At 38.1% G+C, this 22,859-nt stretch overlaps 1 protein-coding gene across 1 annotated transcript in view; it reads left to right on the forward strand.

Annotated features, from left to right (window-relative positions):
* LOC126273341 (dynein axonemal heavy chain 10) overlaps nt 1-22,859 on the forward strand; it is a 1,458,287-nt gene that overhangs the window by 932,818 nt on the left and 502,610 nt on the right. The window contains exon 118 of the mRNA XM_049976887.1: nt 19,725-19,947. Coding sequence (XP_049832844.1) covers nt 19,725-19,947 — 223 coding nt within the window. The remainder of the gene's footprint in view (nt 1-19,724; nt 19,948-22,859) is intronic.

Here is a 22,859-nt window from a genome sequence, read left to right on the forward strand (position 1 = left end):
CTTTCCAATACTCCTCCTAATACCTTAGAGCCTCTTTCACTCCTCGCTCCCACTATATAGACAGGTAAAACACCTACACAAAGTTGATGCTATGTCTACCTGTATTTACCAACTCCCAGTAGATACTGTGCCTTTTCTCAAAGGACTAACTTGGCACTTGCTTTGACTGTTATAGTCCTGTTTTTATATACATTTAAATATATATTTGAGAGCAACAAAACAATAATGATGCAGAACCATCACACATCAAAAATGTAATATGTGCATCTACTCAGATGTTCAAGTATATCTTTGTGTGTATGTAGATGTGTGTTTGTGTATCCTGATACTTTGGCCTACGTATATGAAATAAGTTGAAGGTTATTGGAATCCACAGAAAATAAGGACTTCAGCGATAGAAGAATATGCATATGGAAAGAGGGAAAGATAGGCCGGTACTCAGATGAGAAGTAAGAAAGGAAAAAGTAGAAATGGTTGCTAAGAACAAAGAAGAGAAAGAAGATAGCCCCAATGACAGGAAAACCATTCCCACTCCCTTTCCCAGGATCCCTATTTCTCCTGTACTTGACTGAGAGGCCAGAAGAGGTATGAAGTTAAATGTCTCCTACAGAATGGACGTTCTCACCTTCACCTTTGAAGCCCCTGAAGAAAAATCTTAGCAACATCTATGGAACTGCAAATGGTGAAGAATCAGTTACACTTGTCTGCAAGGGTTGTCTGAAAGGTGGGGTGTGTGATTAGTGTTAGTCATGCTTGTACTTACACTACCGACCCCTTCCAAAAGTGATACATACCCTCCCATTTACTTTACGTCTCACAAAAGGTATAAAATATTCAATAAAAATAGAAAATTATACACTACAATCAAATAGATGTTTAGCTAATCACTTTACACTGTATTTTACACACACATAAAATATTCTGTTCAGTTTATGTTGTCTAGATATAATTTTGCTTGAATAGTACCATGATATTATCTTTATACTAGTACTATATTCTATTTTGTTTCATTCCATGTTTAGAGATCACTGTTTATCCATGATTCTCTTAAATAGCTCTCAATCTTGTACTCATATCTGGTTTCCTAATTACTAACATTATAGGATAGTTTAAGAATTGAGGAATATATTACAGACTAGTTGAAGAATTGAAGGGAATTCAGTGCTCACTCTGCCCGTTAACACATAACATTAATGTTCCTGGGAGACAGATGTGACTCTGCCCAGATCCCATGGATCTGACATTAACCTCACTTCAGCAAGTGCAAACCATTAATTCTCATTAAATTTTGTGTGAAGGTCTCCCCACGACAGAAGAATCACCACTTTACTAGGAAAGACAACATTAGGTAAAGTTACTCTATTTTCTACTTTGTCATGGACAAGTTTGAATTCTTCAAGCAAGTCATCCATAACCTTGTTAGTATCATTAGGTTTGGAAAAAGCAACAGTCACAACATATCCAGAATTATACTCTCGGAAGTTTCTCGATCTATAATTAGCTCAAATGGTTCAGCCAGACTACTTGCATTTATCATGTCTAAGTTGGTTAATTTTTCCCTGACATTCCGACCTACATTACTTACTCACGAACTAGCAACGCATGTTGCAACACCTGGGATTTTTGATTGAATAATCGATATTAGTTCCTTAGGTCGATCTGTGCTCTCTTTCGAAGTATTCATTTCCTGTCTTACAGAATTAAATTTAACATTACATACACTTTCACAAGAATCTAATTTTTCATCAAGATCAGGTTCTTTATTATTATATTTGATATCACATTCAGTCTCCAAAGTAACTATGCCACTGCATCGATTACTAGATTCTTTGCTTTGTGTCTCTTTTTTGACAGGCAACAAACCTATATTTCTCATTTGAATATTTAAAGTTTCATTCTGTCTCTGATTAAAGTCAGTGAACTGTTGATTTACAAGAGTATTCAAAGAACTAGTGATTTCACTCTTTAAATCTAACTTCAGAGTTTCTACTTTATTATTTAAAGAGTCAAATTAAATCTTTAATAAAACTACATTTGCTGCTTGACTGTTCAAGGTTTCACTTTGAGCATCTAATTTTTCTCTTAGAGTGGCTGAATCAGCCTTCTGGTCATCCAACTTAGCGCTTTGGTCATCTAATCTAGCATTTGAATGAGTATTTACTGAGTCTAACTTTAGACTTAGTCCTTTGATTAAATTTGCCACTTCAGTCCAGTCTGGCATGTCCCTGTTCGCTGTCATGACCATGGCTGGTCCTGAAGTTTGTCACTGTTCGTGATCCATAATTTTATTGATCTTAGACCTAGTAATCATCTAAAAGAAAATTCACCACTGAGTACAATAACTATAATAACAGTTTATCATTCAACCGTCACCTCAACTTTTAGCAAATAATTATTGGTTTTCACTCACCGAGCGTAGAGTTCTAGCTGCCTTGGTGAGCAAATGTGTAATCAGCGCAGGTGGACAACACTGGCACCAGCGATGTTGAATGTTGGTTTCAGCCTCGTTGGCGGCGAGTCTCAGCCTCGTCGGCGGTGAGCAGACTCGGAGTCAGCACTGGTGAGGAGCAGCTGGTGCAGTCTGCGTCAGTGGCTGGTTACTGCGTTGGTGTTGGTGTGATGTATGTGTGTGAAAACGGCTTACCCTCCACTCCCAATCTTCTTAGTCAAAAAGTTGAGGTCTTCTCTCCAGTTTTCTCCACTATTACTTTCTCACATCTTTTACCGCATTGCACTCACAACTTTCTTCCATTGGTTTATTGGACTCCATACGATTACTGGAAACAGTTCTCATATCTTGTTAGTCCTTGTTTCTGTTTCTGTCTTTAAATACCTGTTTTCTTTGGGTTCTGTCACGGTCGCCCTGTTCTAACATTTTTCGGATGACACAAGACAGTGTGGTACTGAGGTGCAAGACTCACATGTCTCTCACAGTTGACTTACGTATTGTGTGAAGCCGATTCTCTTCTCTGGATAATCAGCTATGTCTATCTCCCTAAAGCTTCTTCTACAAAGACTGTAGCAGATTACAAGAATTTATTAAGCTACTTCTCTATTCTTGAAATGATTTTTGTACTCGTGGAACACTTTCAGTTCATTATTGGTATATTTTCATCTCTCAACACAAAGCAACATTTACTCTTTTTCACATAAGTACATAAACTCTGACAAGCCAACTGGTGTCTTTAAACATCAGACTTGATAAAACACAAGTTCAATATCATAGTAACAATCTAATAATTTATGGACATCACATGCGTCCTGCCTCATGAAGAGCTAAGGTGTGAAAAAAAATAATAAAAGTCTCTAATCTCAAGCGATTCCAATACATGAATGCGCATAGAAATCTATATTCAATTGTTCATCAGTCTTTTTTACAAGCACCACAGACACTAACACATCAAAGAATATTACATAATTATTCCCTGAGTTTTCATCATGTCTTCTGTGGCACTGGCGCCAAATACCTGTCATCATCAGTGACTCGCCCTTCTTACAGTCTTCTAATAACAAACTTCTGACCTGCACATAGAAACAAGTGGATCAATAAAAATGTCCTCACTCTCTCGCACTTGTACATAAAATATCGGGTGTTTGATACAGTTGAAGGCCAAGTGTTTCTAGAATTCACACCAAAATTCTTGAGGCACTACAACACTAGTGTAGGAGATGTCACAAATTTGGCTAAGTAAAAAATCCATGTATTTCCAATGCTTATTGACATAAATAAGCTCCGTGTTTACAAGACAGGCTTAATTCACAATGGTTTTGTTTTTATTATTATTGTTATTATTATTATTATTATTGAGTCAAGCTTGTGTGCCTTATGACAAAATTCAGATTTTGATATATTTACAAGTGCCACACAAAATTCATGTTATATTTTCATTTTTTAGTTGCATTTATGCTTTTAACAAATTTCTGAGGAAGTATTCTCCTTGCTCCCCAATTTAAGCTGTATTTACCTGATGAAAGATATTAAATTTAACATGTTAGACTGCTTCTCCATTGTGAATACTGTTCTTGGGCAGAAATCAGGGGTTTGTAATCAGCTGGAAATTGCTCGGATTACTCTCAAGTGACTGGGAGCGTATTCAAATGGGTGTAATGGGTAGACTACCTGATTCATTTACTAGTTATAGTAAAGGTACCTCATGCACTACTCTGTTCCATAGACACTGTCTCCTCTACAGGAAGTACATCTATCAATGCTGATTCACTTGGGTGTGACACACAGTGGTAGGTCGGGTGCTGTATGATGTAACAGGGACCAAGGACAACTTATCACCCATCCCTTTTCCAATACTTTTTAAGTGCTGTCTTCCACTGAAACTGAAACTGAACCAGGGAGACATACTTCACCTGCTGGGATGTCTTCTGTGTCCCACATGAGGGAGGAACAATGCAATGGGTAAGGGTCTGTTAGTAATCAGCAGTTAAAATATATGATGAATTATTGTACCCTTTAGGAAAATGGCTGTAGGCATGAGTAGCACATCACCTTTGCACTCAGCTTGTACACCTGGAGGCCTCATTCAATATGTTGAAGAGGGTGTTCTGCTGAACAGTGAGGAAACACGATGCAACCAACTGCAGGTGCACATTTGAACCAGCAGTGCTTGTTGTCTCGGCCCTAAGGTCATACTTGGTTCATTCCAGAAAGTGGTATAGACGACTGATGAGATCAGAAGAATACACAGTCTGCAGATTTATCCCCAGAACTGATTATGGTCCTCAGGTTCTGAGCCTTGCAGACTGATTGAAAAAGACACTTTGAAAGTTTTGTGACAATTTAGACTGTGACTTCATGGGCTTTTGCAACAGGTTTAAGAACTGTCGGGTGCTGCTACATGGATCAGGTGTGCACTACATGGCTTAGACAAATCTCCAAACATTCCAGATAATGACAGCTGTAGGAGATCCTGGAGTATTAGAGTAAAACCCAAAGAAATGGGCTTCACAAATAAAACTCTTAAAATGGTAGTCATCAACTGCTGAAGCATTTGCAACAAAGTTCCAGAGTGTGAAGCATTCATAAGAAACACTGGGACTAATATAATACCAAGTACAGAGATCTGGCCAAAACCCTAAACTAACAGCATTGAAATTTTTAGGTTAAATCTGGATGTATATTGAAAGGATAGGCTAAGGGGAAATAGAGATGATGTATATTTCACAGCAGACCAGACAAGAAACACAAATCCAACAAGACGGAAATTTGAGTTACATGCAAAATTGCTTAGGCAAGACTCAGTATCGATGGTGAACATAAACTTACAGTTGGGTCCTTCTGTTGACCACCACACACACACACACACACACACACACACACACACACACACACACACACACCCCTCTAGATGTAAGAAGAAAATTTAAAGAAAACATCTACTCACTAATAAATGTGTTATGCAATGATACTGGAGCAACAACTGACTGGAATAATTACAATTTTGTTACTGGTGGGCACACATCATGTGAAATTATACCACAACTTTCTCTGAAAACTATTTGAAAAATTGATTTGGGAGCCCACTCTTGATTGTAATAAGCCAGGATGGAATACACAATATCTAATGGTGACAAACAGATCTGATCCCTTTGAGGACATCAACTCTGAAAATGCTATCACTGACCATGAGAGAGTTGTGGCAAAAATGACACGTAAAGAATGAAGTGCTGCTAAAACACGTAGTTAGAATTACATATTCTTTAAGCAAGATAAAAAGGGAGACATGTCATTCTTCAAAGAGAATCTCAAAAACACTTACTACTGGGCAGGAGAATGTAAGAGAACTGTTCCTCAAGTCCAAAAGAATATTTTACCATCCATTAGATAGATCTGTACCTTGTAGAAAAGTTCATGATGGAAGGGAAGGGTTACAGACAGTGTAAAGAAAGAATGAGTACTACATAACAGATGTGGGACAAAGCATAGAAATGAGAACTGCAGCTGAATCTTATAAAAATTTTCTCACCCCCTCCCCCCCCCCCCCCCAAAAAAAAAGTCCTAGTCATGTGTATAGAACGTCAGTTACACTGAAGTTAGTGTGTAGACAATCAAGGATAACAGAGAGGTAGCAAAGAAAAGATTCAACTGCTGAACTCTCTTTTCAAATATACTCTAATGTAGGGTGGGGAAGGGAGTGAGGGAATGCGATGTACCATGAAGGAGTTACATACTTGTATCAGTGAAAAATGCAAAATTGTAAACTTTGCCTACTTATGGATCAATGTGTGATGCAGCAGCACAATTATCACCATAAAGCCAGCAAGGCTGGTAAACAGGAGACATAAAGATATAAGGTCATAAATACTTTGGAAATTTGCTCCGTATACTCAATTGGAGAGTAACTATACCTCACAGATAGGTGGATGATCAGTATACATAGGTGTCAGCATTTGACAAAGGATGTGAAGTTGGGCTCAAAGAAGCTGATTAGAGTAATTGGTGAACTGCTCAACATTAGATTAGATTAGATTAGATTAATACTTGTTCCATAGATCATGAATGCGACACTTTGTAATGATGTGGAACGTGTCAGGTTAATAAAAGATATCTGTACAAGATATTACATTACACAAAATATTGCATGACACTAATGTTTAAGTTGGTTTTTTTCCCTCCCTTAATTTATATCTAAAAATTCAGCCAATGAGTAGAAGGAGTTGTCATCTAGAAATTCTTTTAATTTATTTTTAAATGTTGGTTGGCTATCTGTCAGGCTTTTGATGCTGTTTGGTAGGTGGCCAAAGACTTTTGTGGCAGCATAATTTACCCCTTTCTGTGCCGAAGTCAGATTTAACCCTGGATAGTGAAGATCATCCTTTCTCCTGGTGTTATAGCTATGCACACTGCTATTACTTTTGAACTGAGTTGAATTATTAACAACAAATTTCATAAGTGAATATATATACTGTGAGGATCCCTAGATCCTTAAATAGATGTCTGCAGGATGACCGTGGGTGGGCTTCAGCAATTATTCTGATTACTCATTTTTGAGCAATGAATACTTTTCTACTCAGTGATGAATTACCCCATAGTATGATTCCATTCGAAAGCAGTAAATGAAAATAGGCATAGTAAGCTAATTTACTGAGATTCTTATCACCAAAATTTGCGATATCCCTAATAGCATACGTAGCTGAACTCAGGCGCGTTTCAGCAGACCATCAATGTGTTGCTTCCAGTTTAACCTCTCATCAATGGACACACCTAAAAATTTTGAAAATTCTACCTTAGCTACAGACTTCTGTTCAAAGTCTATATTTATTACTGGAGTTGTGCCATTTACTGTACGGAACTGTATATGCTGTGTTTTATCAAAATTTAAAGAGAGTCCGTTTGCTGAGAATCACTTAATAATTTTTTGAAAAACATCATTTACAATTTCATCACTTAGTTCTTGGTTTTTGGATGCTATTACTATACTTGTATCATCAGCAAAAAGAACTAAGTTTGCATCTTCATCAAAGTGGAACGGTAAGTCATTAATGTATATCAAGAACAGTAAAGGACCTAAGACCTAACCCTGTGGGACCCCTTTGGTTGTCATCCATGGCACTCGTACAGCACAGCGAGAAGTTAACTATATTCTATTCCCTATTTTGTTACCATTCATGGGTTTAAATTTCAGCAAGATAATACCTGCACGGGCAAGCATTTCTGCTGCTTGTCTTCATGCTTTGAATAGGAGCAATGGCACTATTCAACAAATTTGACATGAATGAGTGAACCATGGCCAAACACAGCATCAAGTAGGAAGCAGTTAACCTAGAAAGATGACATAATGTGAGTACTGAGCAATCATTAGAGAGGCACTCAGACCTACAGTTCATCATTATCATTGATCCAGCATATAACTGGTGCTTCAGTAAACACAAGGACCATTAGAAAGGGGGCTGCACTCATGGCACCCCTTACACTGACTATCATTGACCACTGTACAGCAACAAGTATGTTTGCAGTGGTGTCAGGCACATTAAAACTGTAACCTCATTGTCTGGATTGGGGTTGTCTTCAGTGATGAGCTTGCTTCAGTTTGAGTCCCAGGCCCAATGACCACTGAGGGCATGTCTGTGTATGCCCTGGACAGACATGAGATACCAACCTGACAGTTGCCCATCATATGGCCTGACAACCGGGAGTGTTGGTCTGGCGTGCCATTTTATTTCACTACAGGACCCCTTTGGTTGTCATCCATGGTACTCTTACAGCACAGCGAGAAGTTAACTATATTCTATTCCCTATTTTGTTATCCTTCTTGGCAAGCTATCCTGTGTTTAAATTTCAGCAAGATAATACCTGCATGGGCAAGCATTTCTGCTGCTTGTCTTCATGGTTCCCAAATCCTACCTTGACCAAAAACATTGCTTGATCTCTCTCCAATTGATAATGTTTGAAACATTATGGGTAGGGCCATCCAGTTAGTTTAGGATTTTGATTATCTAATGCTCTAATTGGACAGGATTTGGCACAATGTTCCTCAGAAGGACATCAAACAACTCTCAATCACTACCAATCTCAGTAACTGCTTGCATAAGGGCCAGAGGTGGGTCTATGCGTTAATGACTTGCTCAATCTGTGAAGTTCTTTCTCTTAAATAAGTCATCCAGTTTTTCTGAAATTGTAATCATTTGTTTGTCTGCACATGTACATCACACTTACCGATTTCAATCCCACTTCTATAATTCCTTCATGATGCATCACTTTTTATGTCTTAGAGTATATTTCTGTACAAAGAAAGGATTGCAGTAATGCCCCACTTTAAAGCTATTACCACTCTAAAAATGAGTGATGTAGGTATTAGTCCCTCAAGCAACGAAAAACCCAGGATAGAATGTAACAATATTATGAAGAGGAAAGCTGCTACTCAGCATATAGCAGAGATGCTGAGTCAAAGAAATGCACAACAAAAAGACGGTCACAAATAATGTTATCCTCCCACCACCACCTACTCCAGTCTAGTCACTAACATTACCTACCCCATCAAAGGCAGGGCTACATGTGAAACCAGTCATGTGATCTACAAGTTAAGCTGCAACCACTGCACTGCATTCTGCTTAGGCATGACAACCAACACGCTGTCTGTCCACATTAATGGCCAGCTACAAACAGTGGCCAAGAAACAAGTGGATCACCCTGTTGCGGAGCATGCTGCCCAACACAACAACATCCTTCATTTCAGTGACTGGTTCACAGCCTATGCCATATGGATTCTTCCCACCAACACCAGCTTTCCTGAATTGCGCAGATGGGAACTTTCCCTAAAAAATATCCTACATTCCTGTAACCCTTCTGGCCTCAACCTTCATTATTCATTGTCCTTACCCATCTAGCCCTATCCCTGTTCCCATTCCAGCACTACACAGTCACATTACATGAGAAAATGCGAAAAGTGTTAATATGTAGTGAAAAACTAAGAAAACCTCCCTCATTCCACCACCAAACCCAGTCTTTTTACTTCTCACCTTTTCCACAACCAAACAAGTCTCCAGGACACTGGAACTGTTAAATTCTGTATGGAATTTGCTGCTGAGCTGAGTTCCATTTTAACAATAACATTTCTCATATGCCTTGATCAAAAACTTGCATGCACTAGTTGGAAGAAAACACAAATTACACACATCCACGCAAAGGGTAACAGAGGTGTTACACAACAAAATATCCTATCTCATTGACATCCATTTGCTTCAGATTCATAGAATATGTTATGAGCTCAAACATGATGAGTTATCTTAAATAGATTATGGAAGAACCACACTGATGGTGTACAGTGGGTGGATAAAGATATGAAAATGCAAAAAACAAAACACATTACCATGCCTAATACAGTGTAGGGAAACTGTTGGCATTCAAAACAACTTCCAGGATCTCAGAATGAATAGATACAGGTCTGTAATGGTTTTCAGGGGAATCTTTTACCATTCTTCCTGCAAAATATCTGGCAATGCTGCTGGAGGTGGATAGCAATCACATACCCTTCTCTGCAAAGTTTTAACAGACCTCTTCCTTCCTACATTTCCACAGTCTATAAGTTGTCTTACTCCTTTGTCCAAATGGTGACTTTGTGAACTACAGGAGGTTAAAATTTATAGTCAGAGGTCATTAACAAGTACGAACAGTGTTGGTACTTAGCTTTTGCACTCATCTCTTCATTATTGTCTTCACAATATATCTTGGCCTCATTAAGACTAGGTGTGATTCCACTGAGAGGTTCCCACATTTTTCTTTATGTTCAGTTGAGATTAACAGATTTGCAAGGTAACGTGGTATTTTGTTTTTTTAGAGAAAAGGCTATTTTAGTTTATGCACATCACATACTTAATAAATCTCACATGTAACACTTCTACACCAATATAAACTAAAACATTGTCTTAAATCACATCTGAATCACAACCTACCCAACCAGTGTTAGATATCTAAGACTTCAAACTTTGTGTTCCAAAGATCCATCTCCTCTCTGCGTGATTAAAGATAAAAGTGTCTTCGAGTTGTTAAATATTTACATAAAATATTACATGAAAAGAAATTACAGAGATAAATATTATAATACCCCACACACAAACACACACACACACACACACACACACACACAAACACACACACACACACAAGTCCATGCATGCCATGCATGGGATTGTGTGTCAGTATGGAACATAAGCACTTCGTGAAAACATTAACTTTTCCATTGATTAATATGTCCTAAGACATGCAAAACTGTTTCCTCCAGAAAAGATCTGATTGAGTACAACATAACAAGCATATTACTTAAAATTATTCCACACAAATTAGTCTTTCTAAATATTTCTTAATTAATTTGTATCACTATGAAAAGAATGTGCAATAGGTGAGATAAGCCCCAAACTTTTACAACTGAACTCATGCAGAAGAGAAGTTTTAACATATGGTTTAACGCTCTTCAGGCTCACAAATTTAAATTTCTGGAGGATTTTTTTTCATTTGAGTCTTTGATTACACAGTAATCAATTTTCATTGAAGTAGTTCACTTATTGTACTTATCAATGCCTTCTCGTCTCTTGATAAATGTCTATCAGTTGATCATCACGTTGTTCACACTGTCCCAGTACTGGTTGTCCATACTAATTTAAAAATGTATTTTCACGTTCCCGCCTCATCCTTCAGTATTATGCTTTTTTTCAGCTTTTATCTGAAATGTCCATTATAGCATTAATTTTTGGAAGAAGTTTTGTCGTGCATAGATAAAGTTTTTTAAGAAAGGTGTGAGTCTGACTATATCTCTAACTATAGTACAGACATGGAACATAATATATCTAATACACACATTGTAATAAAAATTCCAGTTCCAGTTGTTAGTAATAAAATTGATTTCCCAAGGGATCTTATATATATATATATATATATATATATATATATATATATATATATATATATATATATATATATATATATATATATATATACAATGAACAAAACACACACACAGAATTACTAGCTTTCGCAACCGATGGACGCATCCATTAAAGATGACCTGGGCCTGTACAAATCAGGTGTTTACAAAATTCCGTGTGAATGCGGCAAATCATATATAGGGCAAACAATACGAAATGCGCAGGAATGCATTGTGGAACACCAACAGCATACTCGCCTTCTCCAACCCACCAAGTCCACAATCACTGAACATTGTATTTCCACAGACTATTTCATGAATTACGACGACACAAAAATTTTGCCCATACATCAAACTTTTGGAGCTTGATTATCAATGAATCTGTGGAAATACGATTGTCTGACAATGAGACTCTCATCAATTGAGATAGCGGTTATCAGCTAAACTCTGCTTGGAATCCTGTTTTAGAGAAACTTCATAGTCAACGTAGTTATCAGCATAAAGATAAAAATCAATCTGACATCGATACGCCAAGCTTTCACTGTGGAGGGCGCAAGGCGCAGCGCACAGAGCTGTTATGAACGCGTACGCTGAGCAGTGCATGCCCAATGTCACATCAGTACGGCTTTAAGTAGCAGAGCTCAGTGCATACTCACCAGTACTACTACAGTGGCACTCACCTGAAGATGACCAGAAGACTCTACACCAAAATATCGTGGTAGCACATTAATGATATCCGGCAGTTCTCCCGTGTTTTTATGGAACAATCAGTATGCCGAGAAAGCTGTAAACATCAGAATGGTGTCCAATTTTCCTTCTACTTCTATGTTTTGAAACAAGTGTGCCCCTGAACCTATCTCACTACTATCTGTCATTATACATAACGGTAATGGCATGACAGGTCTATACAACATTTGACTTTGGGACAGGTGTTGTTTTATTTCCAAGAATGCATCCTGACATTCTTGTGTCCAATCCCAAACAGTATTCTTTTTTAGTAAATTACATAAGCAATTTGGATTTAAAGCTTAGGTACTAAGAAATTTTTTATATAATCCAGTGAGACCAAAAAAGGACTTGAGTTGTTTTTTGTTCTTGGGAGCAGGGAAGTTTACAATGGCCTCAATTTTATCCTTTTCAGGTAAGATTCCCTTTTCTGAAATATTATGTCTCAAAAATTTCAGTTCATTAATTCCAAAACTACATTTTTCCAATTTTACAGTCATTCCCCCTTCCCTCAATTTTGAACAGACTTGTCTCAAAAGGTCTAAATGATCTTCCCAGGTTTTTCTAGTTACAAGAATGTCATCTACATATACTATTAATTTTGAAGACAATTCATCTCCTAATACAAAATCCAATGCTGTGATACATTCAGCAACAGATACATTCAATCCAAAAGGGACAACACAATATTGTGAACTTTTGCCACCATACAAAAAGGCAATATACTTCCTAGAATCAAGTTCAAGGGGTATTTGGTGAAAACCAGATGTCAAATCTAGACTACTCATAAATTTTACATTATCAGATTTGTGCAGAAGTTCATCCATATTGTCAGGATGGTCATTTTCTCTAATCAAAAACTTATTAAGGTGCCTAGAATCAAGTACAAGTCTAACCCCACCATTTCTCTTAGAAACCACTACTAATGGGTTGTTGTATGCACTTCTACTTCTTTCTATAATCCCCCAAGTTTCCATTTTTTTGGATTCCCTTTCTACATCCTTTTTCCTGAAGAATGGAGTGCCATATGGTTCTAGGAAGAAAGGATGATGACCTCTGAGTTGAAGTCTGCACTAATAGTCTTTTACCTTCCCCGGTCTCTCACTAAATGTATCCTGATACTCCCTTAAGACTTATCTTAACTGATTTTTCTGACTTTCACTTAGATTTACAACTTCCTTCAATTTGACTTCGACTAATTCTTCAAAATTTTGTTCATTTATATGATCAAAGGATGTGTTACCACTTATGGCTTGGTTATCTACCTTGCTTATGACAGTTTTGATATGGTTTCAAGAATTAGCACAGCTAAGAATGAACAAGTCTGTTTTCAGAATACTGTTTTTCTCAGGTTCAGTAATTATAACTTTATTTTCTTCCCAAGAGAAGCTTATACCAATCCATGCCTAAAATGATATTGAGATCTGATGGCTGTGGTGGCCAGAGGAGATGAGAAAATCCTTGTGCTTTCAAAATGATGATACAAGCTCTATCAACAGGGGCCTTGTCATCTCATATCATGGCATCACCATTGGGGAACAAACATTTTACTCTGTGATGGAGGTGATCAACCAAAATGGTAGTAATTCTACCTTACAGAGTATACAAGGGCTCAGGGAATACCATGGTATGGCTACCCAAATCATCATAAAACACCCATGTTTCACTCTTTGAATCCAAATTCAGGCAGAAGGTGAAAACAGAGCGCAACAAGACTCAACAAATCAAATGACTTTCTTCAGCTGCATGATAGTCCAGGTTTTATGGCTTTGGCACCACATTCTCCTGTTATGGACATTTGCATCACTGATGTGTGCTTTTAAAATTCCAGCACACCATGCAAATCCCAGCTTATGGAACTCCCTTTGGGTCTTGGTGCTAACAGGGTTCATGAGTGTTATGCGACATTCATTTCTGCAGTGACTTTTACAACTGTTGTCCTTTTATTTTTCATCACAGCCTGTTACAATGACTGTCTGTCATGATGGCTCAACACACATTTTCGTCTATGTTGTGACACAGGGGATGATGTTTTTCCATTTTCCCTGTGTGCTGTGTAAATCTGTGAGACGAAACCTACTGAAACACCAACAGATATACTCCATTAGTTATGGAAGCTCCCACCATGTGAGCACCAACAATTTGCCCATGTTCAGATTCACTTGCTCAGATATTATGCATTTGGAACTACCTACTCAGAACAATGTTCTGACCATTGCTAACACTTGCAATGTATTGAAGACATTGCACAGGTGCCATTCATGGTCAGATACGACAGGGCAACCCACAGCCCTGGGTAGAATCTGCATTTATATTCAGGTATGCATTTCTCATGATATTTCCATATTTTTATCCCCCCCCTCCCCCCTTAGCTAAAGAATGTAATACTTGAGGAAGACTAAAGGAAGCCTTTATCCAATGGTGGATGATAAGTTGCTATAGTTGCTGCTGATGATTGTGGTGACTCTTTTTGTATGTATACATCAGGCAGTTGGACTAAAAATAAAAATTTGAAGACAAAACTTAAATAAATGGAACATTGGAGGAAATGTGCAAATCAAAAATACATCTTGGTCAGCTTGTAAATATTAAGATCTGAAATATTTCAGTGCCTCAAGCTAGACTGGCAAGCATCTGGAAGGCATTCATCTATCTTCAGGCCAAACATGACAGTATTAGAGAGAGAGAGAGAGAGAGAGAGAGAGAGAACAGAAACCTGGAACTTCACAATGATCAATGATGCATGGGAAGGTCTATGTTGAGATTTACAAGGAAAGACAAGAAATTGGGCAGAAAACATCAGATCAATATTGACTCCAAAAACTTCCTGGGGGGAATGTCCACTATGAACAGCTGATGGGCATCCCATGTTATCAGAAGAAATGACAATTGATGGACAAAGCCAGTGTTGTAAGAGACAGAGACAGATCACAAGAAAGACAGCTGGACATATAGGACTATAACCAATGGAATATTGCTGTACTTAACTGACTGAATATTGCCCAAGACCATTACACATGCAAGCAGAAGTTGCAGATATACCTCATCTCAGTACTTTGAAAGGCCACATCGTTTAATGATAGATACAGTTAATGATTTCACACAAATATACAGGGTATTCAATAAAAGAATCAAATACTTTGAGAGGTGGGAGTAGTCATTGAAACAAGGAAAATAAGTCCAATAAAATGGATCCAGAAATGCATACTTTCTGAGATAAAAATGTGTTTATAGGAAGGGCTGTCCAATGCTTGGTTGTGGATATTACCACAAGTCATTGCATTGGTGCTCCATCGTTAGGTGGTCTGCAGTTAGTTGTGTGATTCAAGTCTGTTGTAGGCTGTGTTAAAAACTGTCATGTCTGTGTACCTTGTTGGACAGTACTGTCAACCCTGTGTATGTATCATGGAGTTTTACATTCTTCCAAATGTGGATTCACTTACATGTTTACTGTTATTGCACTGTTTGTACATACAAATGTTGTAGTACATTTTCTGTCTTCCACCACTTGTTAGCAATAGAAGCCTACTACTTGACAAGTGAAATGGTGGATAAGATAATCTGCTACAGTATAGCTAATGGATGTAGTCTGCAAGCCCGTGCCCTCTAAGCTGAAAAATATCCACTGCACAAAGTGCCCTATGATAAGCTGTTTGGCAGACTTTTCCAGAATCTGAGGGACATAGGTACCCTTGTGCGGTACCTTGGAAGGCTGACAGTGAAAGCCCTGCTCAGTCTGCATGCCTGAGATGGAGGAGCCTGTGCTACACTGGGTAGAAACAACCCCTGGGTCCAGTATGCAATGATTAGCAGCAGCAGAAGGCATGTCTCACTCTCTTATTTGGGGAGTACTTCATGAACAGTTGGTGTACCCTATCATCTACAGTGTGTTCAGGCCCTAAGGCCACAGGATCATCATGGCAGATAGCAGTTATGTCAATGGTTGTTGCAGAAGTGTGCTGCGCATCCACTGTTCCCATCCAAGATTGTATTTACTGATGAGGAAGAGTTTGCAAGAGATAATGTTGTATGGGCAGATGTAAATCCCCAAGCAATTCAGGAAAGAGGGGATTAACACCAATTATCAATCAACATATGCTCAGGCATACTTGGTGATAGATTAATAAGGCCATATGTGCAACCGAGTGGAGGGGGGGATTTGGGGGGGGGGGGGGAGTGATTAGTGATTAGCACACTGGACTCGCATTTGGGAGGGTGACACTTGAAACCCACTCACAGCCATCCTGATTTAGATTTTCTGTGATTTACTTAAATTGCCTCAGGCAAAATCCAGGATGGTTCCTTTGAAAGGGCATGGCCAATTTCCTTCCCCATCCTTCCCTCATCCATTGGGACCATTGACCTCACTGTTTGGTCCCCTCCCCCAAATCAACCAACCAACCAACCATATGTGCTATCACAAAGGTTACCTGGTGTGCGTTATCGGGACTGTCTCATTAATATATTGCACTCCTTTCTGGAGTCTGTCCATTTCAGCAACAAATACAGATGTGGTTCATGCGTGATTGCACACTTTTACCACAGTGTGCATGAACATTTGACAAAGATATTTCAGGACTGCTGGATTGGTTTGGTGGAGGGGGGGGGGGGGGGGGGGGTGCATACCTTGGACCTTGGCCTGCTCATTCTCCAGACCTCAATCCCCTCAACTTTTGGTTATGGGGACAGTTGAAGGAATTGGTCTACACCACGCCAATCAGTGATGTAGACATATCTTAGAAAGTTTGCATTTCCTCACCCACATTTATTGGACTTATTTTCTTGTTTCAGTTAGTACTACCATTTCTCAGAGTATTTGACACTTTTTTTGAACTCCCTGTATGTGTTGAAACTATACAACAGTGAAGGGTCACAGAATAGGTCTGTATGGATCAGCTCGTTGAGTATGAAAGGAGATTTAAACCTAGAAATCTGGGTCAAATTGTAAGAATGAAAGAAGACTGAAATCTAGAAACGTTCTGATGTACTAAACTGGGCTGGCAAGCTTATGGATGATATCCTTCAGTTTTCAAGTTTAATATGTCAACTGAGCTGAAGAAAACAGTTTTTGGCCATTGTATACTACCAGTATAGTTTATGGCTATGAGACATGGACATTAAATGAGCTCTTTGTTATAAAATTCATAGAGCACAAAGAGGAGTGTAAAGTTCAGTGCTGGGGTACATAAAAATATAAGAAATCAGTAGATGTCAGCTGTACAGCATAAATCAGTGATGCAAGGAAATAGTTGGCAGTGGGTTGGTCATGTCACTTGAAGAAAGGATGGCAGATGGTCTAAATAAATTCTAGATTGGAACCCAATTTACCAAAAAAGACTGAGAGGAAAACCACTGGACAGGTTGGAGAGAGACTTATAAAAGATGTTGGATTCAACCAGCAACAGGAAACTGAAGGTTGGCATAAATGGAAGAATTTGGTGGGATCCCGTGCTGCATACTAATTGAAAGAGGCCACATCACCATGTGATTTGAGTTGGTGATGTTATTTCAGTGATTACAAAATTGTATCAAATGTACCAAAAACTAGCAACATGTCCCATCTCATCAATTTTACATTGTTCCCCCTCTGACCTAAATACATGCATTGATTCCATTGGGAAGAGTGTCAAAGTTACTTTATACTCTATGGAGAAAAGCTGGTCCATGTCTGTTGTAATTGGATGGAGCTGATGTCCAAGTTGGTCCCATTTCTATTGGAGACAGATCTGGGGATCTTACTGATCACAGAAGTACCCCAGCATCATGCTGAAAGTTCATAGATACACATTCTGTTTGTGAATGAGCATGCCCTCTTGAAAAATGATGCTGTGATACTAACACATTAGAGATAACACATGAGGACAAGAGATGTCCTTAACTACTGTTGCACCATCAGAGTTTTTCAGTCGCTACCATTTGTGAACTGAAATAATGACTACACACTATACTGTCAAGAGTAATACAGTTGCACCTCTCCAAAACATTGGAAGAATGGGACCTCTCCCCAGGTCACCACCATACTCTTCAGTGATGTTGATCCAAGATAGTTCAGAACTGTGATTCATTACTGAACACAATGTGAAACCCCTCATCAGCAGTCTACTCCAAATGCAGCTGTTTGTGTTGTAGTGTTAATGGCAGCATACACATAGGATGGTAATTCCCTAGTGAGGCTACTGTTAGTCTCTGATCAGTGGTGGGGATGGCACAGACTGTTGCGGGAAGTCTGTTACTTATTCTGGGATGGCAAGCACAGATGTGAAGGGATTACCATGTCCTTGATGTACAGTGTAGTGATCCCCACTTGTGGTGTTTAGACATGGTACCGGAATCTTTATGATGAGTCTGATTGACGTCACATTCCCATGCACTCCAGCAAAGTCCACACTCACATTCGAGTGTCCCATAAGTCTGGTTATTGTACGATTCAACCAGAGAGCCAAATAGAGGACCACAATAAGTCTCCCTTCAAATTCTGTCAGATACTGATAACACTAATTCACATGATTACATGCCATCTCCATGGTCTTCACAGTGATCACTTAACATCTAATACAGTTCACACAGGCCTGATAACAACACTAAACATAAACAACCATAATGCTTGCTGATGGTCTTCTGCCTGTTACAGAGAACAGCATACCCAGTAATTTACGTACCCACTAATAGTTAGGACATGTCCAAAGTTACATTGACATCTGGCCATGTCTTCTGCCTCACATCATGTCTGACTGAGAAAATGTAGATGAGATAGTCACATAGTTAACCTTTGTCTGTTCCTGTTACCCTTTGTAATTGCTCTGGCCTTTTAACTTGGGTGCAACTTCAAAAATGCAATATTTGCAAATCGATTTCAGAGCACTGGGTAGGTCAAATTACTCAAATTCCATCACCTACAGAACTAAAATAAATTTAAGAATTTAACTTGAATTGTTCTTATCACATTACTATTTCAATAATCTGTTATCATACTGTATCTATAATGGACTTTATTACATTTCAGTGAACATATGTCAATTAATGGTACAAAATAATATAATAATGTATTATCTGGCATGAGTATATAAAATGGTATGAAGAATGACAGCCAAACTATAGAAGAAGTAATGAGAAACAAATAGATTTGTTTTTGGTTTTGTTTCAGCTATTGAAAACACACACACACACACACACACACACACACACACACACACACCCACACACACACACACACACACACACACACACACACACACATAGCTGTTGTAAGCATGCTGTCCCCTTATGAACCTGTATAAACAATGTCACAGACACCTCCAGTTCCTCTTCAATAGGGACTTTTTAAGAAAATCTGTAGAAGATTAAAATATCCGTTATGTAGTGGGAAGCATATAATTTTAACAATCATATTACTCCATTATTTTTTCCTTAATTTTCACAGCTAGATATCAGACTTTAAAGAATTTTATCAGACAAGAAAGTGCAATTTGTAATTTTACATTAACAGAATCTAAACTGTTGATTTAACTGACAGGGATGAGAAGAATTTTCTGAATAAACTATTATAGTCACATATTAAATGTGTAGTAAGTTTATGCTTTGAAAAACATGCAGTAAGCTTAGAAAAATATTGTTGTCCTCTTCAAGGTCGTCCAGCTTTGCTATGTTCTTGAGGCACTTATTCCAGTCCCAGATGAGACTCATCCACCTGTAATGGAGGAACTCCTTGAGAGTTTATTTATAGAAGCTCTGTATTGTTCACTTGGTGCAACCCTACTTGCTGAAGGAATGGAGCAATTTGATGATTATGTGAAGAAACAGTCAGGAATACTAACACTTGAAGATACAGAGCAGAAGAGGGCACCCACAAGTGAGTATTTTTTAAAATATATAGATATAAATTTCATAGTCTTATTTTTGGAAACAAAGAAGAGAAACAAATTATAGTGTCACCTTCCTTTACATTGGCAAACAGCCAGCATGGATTCAGAAAATATCCTTCCCGTGAGACACAGTTAACTCTTTATTGTCATGAAGTAATGAGTGCTACTGACAGGGACATCAAATTTAATCTATAATTTTAGATTTCCAGAAGGATTTTGATACTGCTCTTCACATGTGCCTTCTAATTAAATTGCATGCCTATGCAGTATTATCTCAATTGTGTGACTAGATTTTTGATTTCCTATCAGAAGCGTTACATTTCATTACAACTGATGGAAAGTCATCAACTAAAACTGAAGTAATATCTGCCGTTCCCCAAGGAAGTGTTACAGGCCCCCTGTTGTTCATGATCCACATAAATGATTTAAAAGACAATATGATCAGCCCTCTTAGATTGTTTGCAGATGATGCTGTCACTTACTGAACATAAAGTCATCATATCAACAAAACAGCATAATGTACGATAACATGAAAGTCCTGGGGGCAATACAAGATCAGTTGTTCAACATTGTCCAAATCTTGAGGGATGCATCACAAATATCAGTTGATATTATGGTGTATACTGAAGCCAGGATGCTTAGATATAGATATAGACAAGTGTAGACATCACTGACATCATTGGTGCTAGTTTTGAGTTGGCACATGCAGCTAGTGTTGTAGACGCATGCTAGAACCAACTGTGGAGCCTCTGGTGTCAATCCCCACACCTATGGCTAGTGAGCCTTAGCTCAGCAGATTAAGTAATATCTGTGGTCTGCCAGCATGTCCAGTTCCATGTGTGGCTCGCACAGCTTATGGATCAGGAGTGAGGCAGATGACAAAAGGTAGTGGTAACTGCGGGGTTTCCACAATAATTACTCGTAAAAGCAAATATAAGTAATAACTGTGCCCACTATCTACCAATAAATCAAATGAAAAGAAATCTTAATACAGTAAGTGTCACAATAAAAATTACTCTCTTTTGTATACTTTAAAGTGATTTTCATATTTTACAAATGATGTAAAAAATGCTACTTAATGTAGAGTTATTTATTTCTGTAAAGTATATAATGATTAATTATGCACACCATGACTATAAATGTAGTATCAAGTAAAGTACCACAGGTAACAGCTTTTATTGGAGTAACTGTCAACTGCAAACTTAATCCCTCCCCCCTGCCAAGCCACCTATGGCTTTATAATGGCATGGGTTTACCATTTAAGTATGCAACAACAACTTAGCTGATGCCACCAGGAGATGACTGAATCTGGTATTACATACTGGTCAATTTGCATCTAGGGAGGGGGGGAGGGGGGCTCATTCACAGGTGATTGGAGAAAGGAATGAAATTTTATTAGGGGTGGGCAAGATAAGACAATAAGTGAAACATTACTAAATGCCTTCTCTGAAAACTAAGTAGAACAGATAGTTAGACACACCACTCATGATGAAAATATATTGGATCTATTGGCAACAGATGGACCTGACCTCTTTGAGAAAGTCCATATCGAAAGTGGTATCAGTGACCATGAGAAAGCTGTGGCAGCAATGATTATTAAAAGTTCAAAGCACATCAAAAGAAAGAAGAAAGATATATATGTTCAGTAAACTAGATAAAAAATCGATAGTGTCATATCTCAGTGAGGAACTTGAAACTAATAGCACAGGGTTGGAGCATGTGGAGGAACTGTTGTTCAAGTTTAAAAGAATAGATGACAATGCTCTGGAGAGGTATGTGCCCCATAGAACAGTTCATAATGGGAGGAAACTTCCATAGCAAATAGTCACTCTAAAGAAAGTTCTAAAGAAGAGAGGTTATTGCATGGTAGGTTTAAAAAAAGTGTAGGACTACCCATAGAGAGATACTGAATGAAAAACATTTGGCTGTCAAGAGTGATGTGTGGTGACTTCAATGACTACCATAGCAGAATACTGTTAAATAATATTTAACAAGATTCAAAGAAATTCTGGTCATATGTAAAGGCTGTTAGTGGCACTAAAGCTAGTGTTCAGTCCCTAGGGAATAAGGCAAGAACTGAAATTGAGGGTAACAAAGAAAAAGCTGAAATGTTTAACTCCATTTTCAGATGTTCCTTTACAAAGAAAAACCCAGGATAACTGCCCCAATTCAGTCCTCATAACACTGAAAAGATGAGTGAAATAAGCATTAGTGTCAGTGGTGTTGAAAAATAGATGAAATAATTAAAATTTAATGAAGCTCCAGGACCCAGTGGAATCACTATCAGATTGTATGCTGAATTTGGGACTGTGTTAGCCTCTTTCACAACTGTAATGCATCATAGGTCCCTCAAACAAAAAATTGTGTGCAGTTCTTGGTCTACAAGAAGGGTAGTAGAAGTGATCCACAAAACTACCATCTAATTTCCTTGACATCGATTTGTTGTAGAATCTTAGAGCATATTTTGAGCTCAAACATAATTAAGTATCTTGAACAGAATGATCTCTACTATACCTACCAGCATGGATTCCAAAAATATCGATCATGTGAAACCTAACTTGCACTTCATAGGTCCCTCAAACAAAAAATTGTGTGCAGTTCTTGGTCTACAAGAAGGGTAGTAGAAGTGATCCACAAAACTACCATCTAATTTCCTTGACATCGATTTGTTGTAGAATCTTAGAGCATATTTTGAGCTCAAACATAATTAAGTATCTTGAACAGAATGATCTCTACTATACCTACCAGCATGGATTCCAAAAATATCGATCATGTGAAACCTAACTTGCACTTTTCTTGTATGATAAATGGAAACCTGTGGAGCAAGGCAGTATTTCTTGATTTCCAAAAAGCATTTGAATTAGCAGCATGTCTATGCTTGTTGCCTAAAGTATGATCA

The sequence above is a fragment of the Schistocerca gregaria genome, chromosome 5 (assembly GCF_023897955.1).
Source record: "Schistocerca gregaria isolate iqSchGreg1 chromosome 5, iqSchGreg1.2, whole genome shotgun sequence".
Taxonomy (NCBI): Eukaryota; Metazoa; Arthropoda; class Insecta; order Orthoptera; family Acrididae; genus Schistocerca; species Schistocerca gregaria.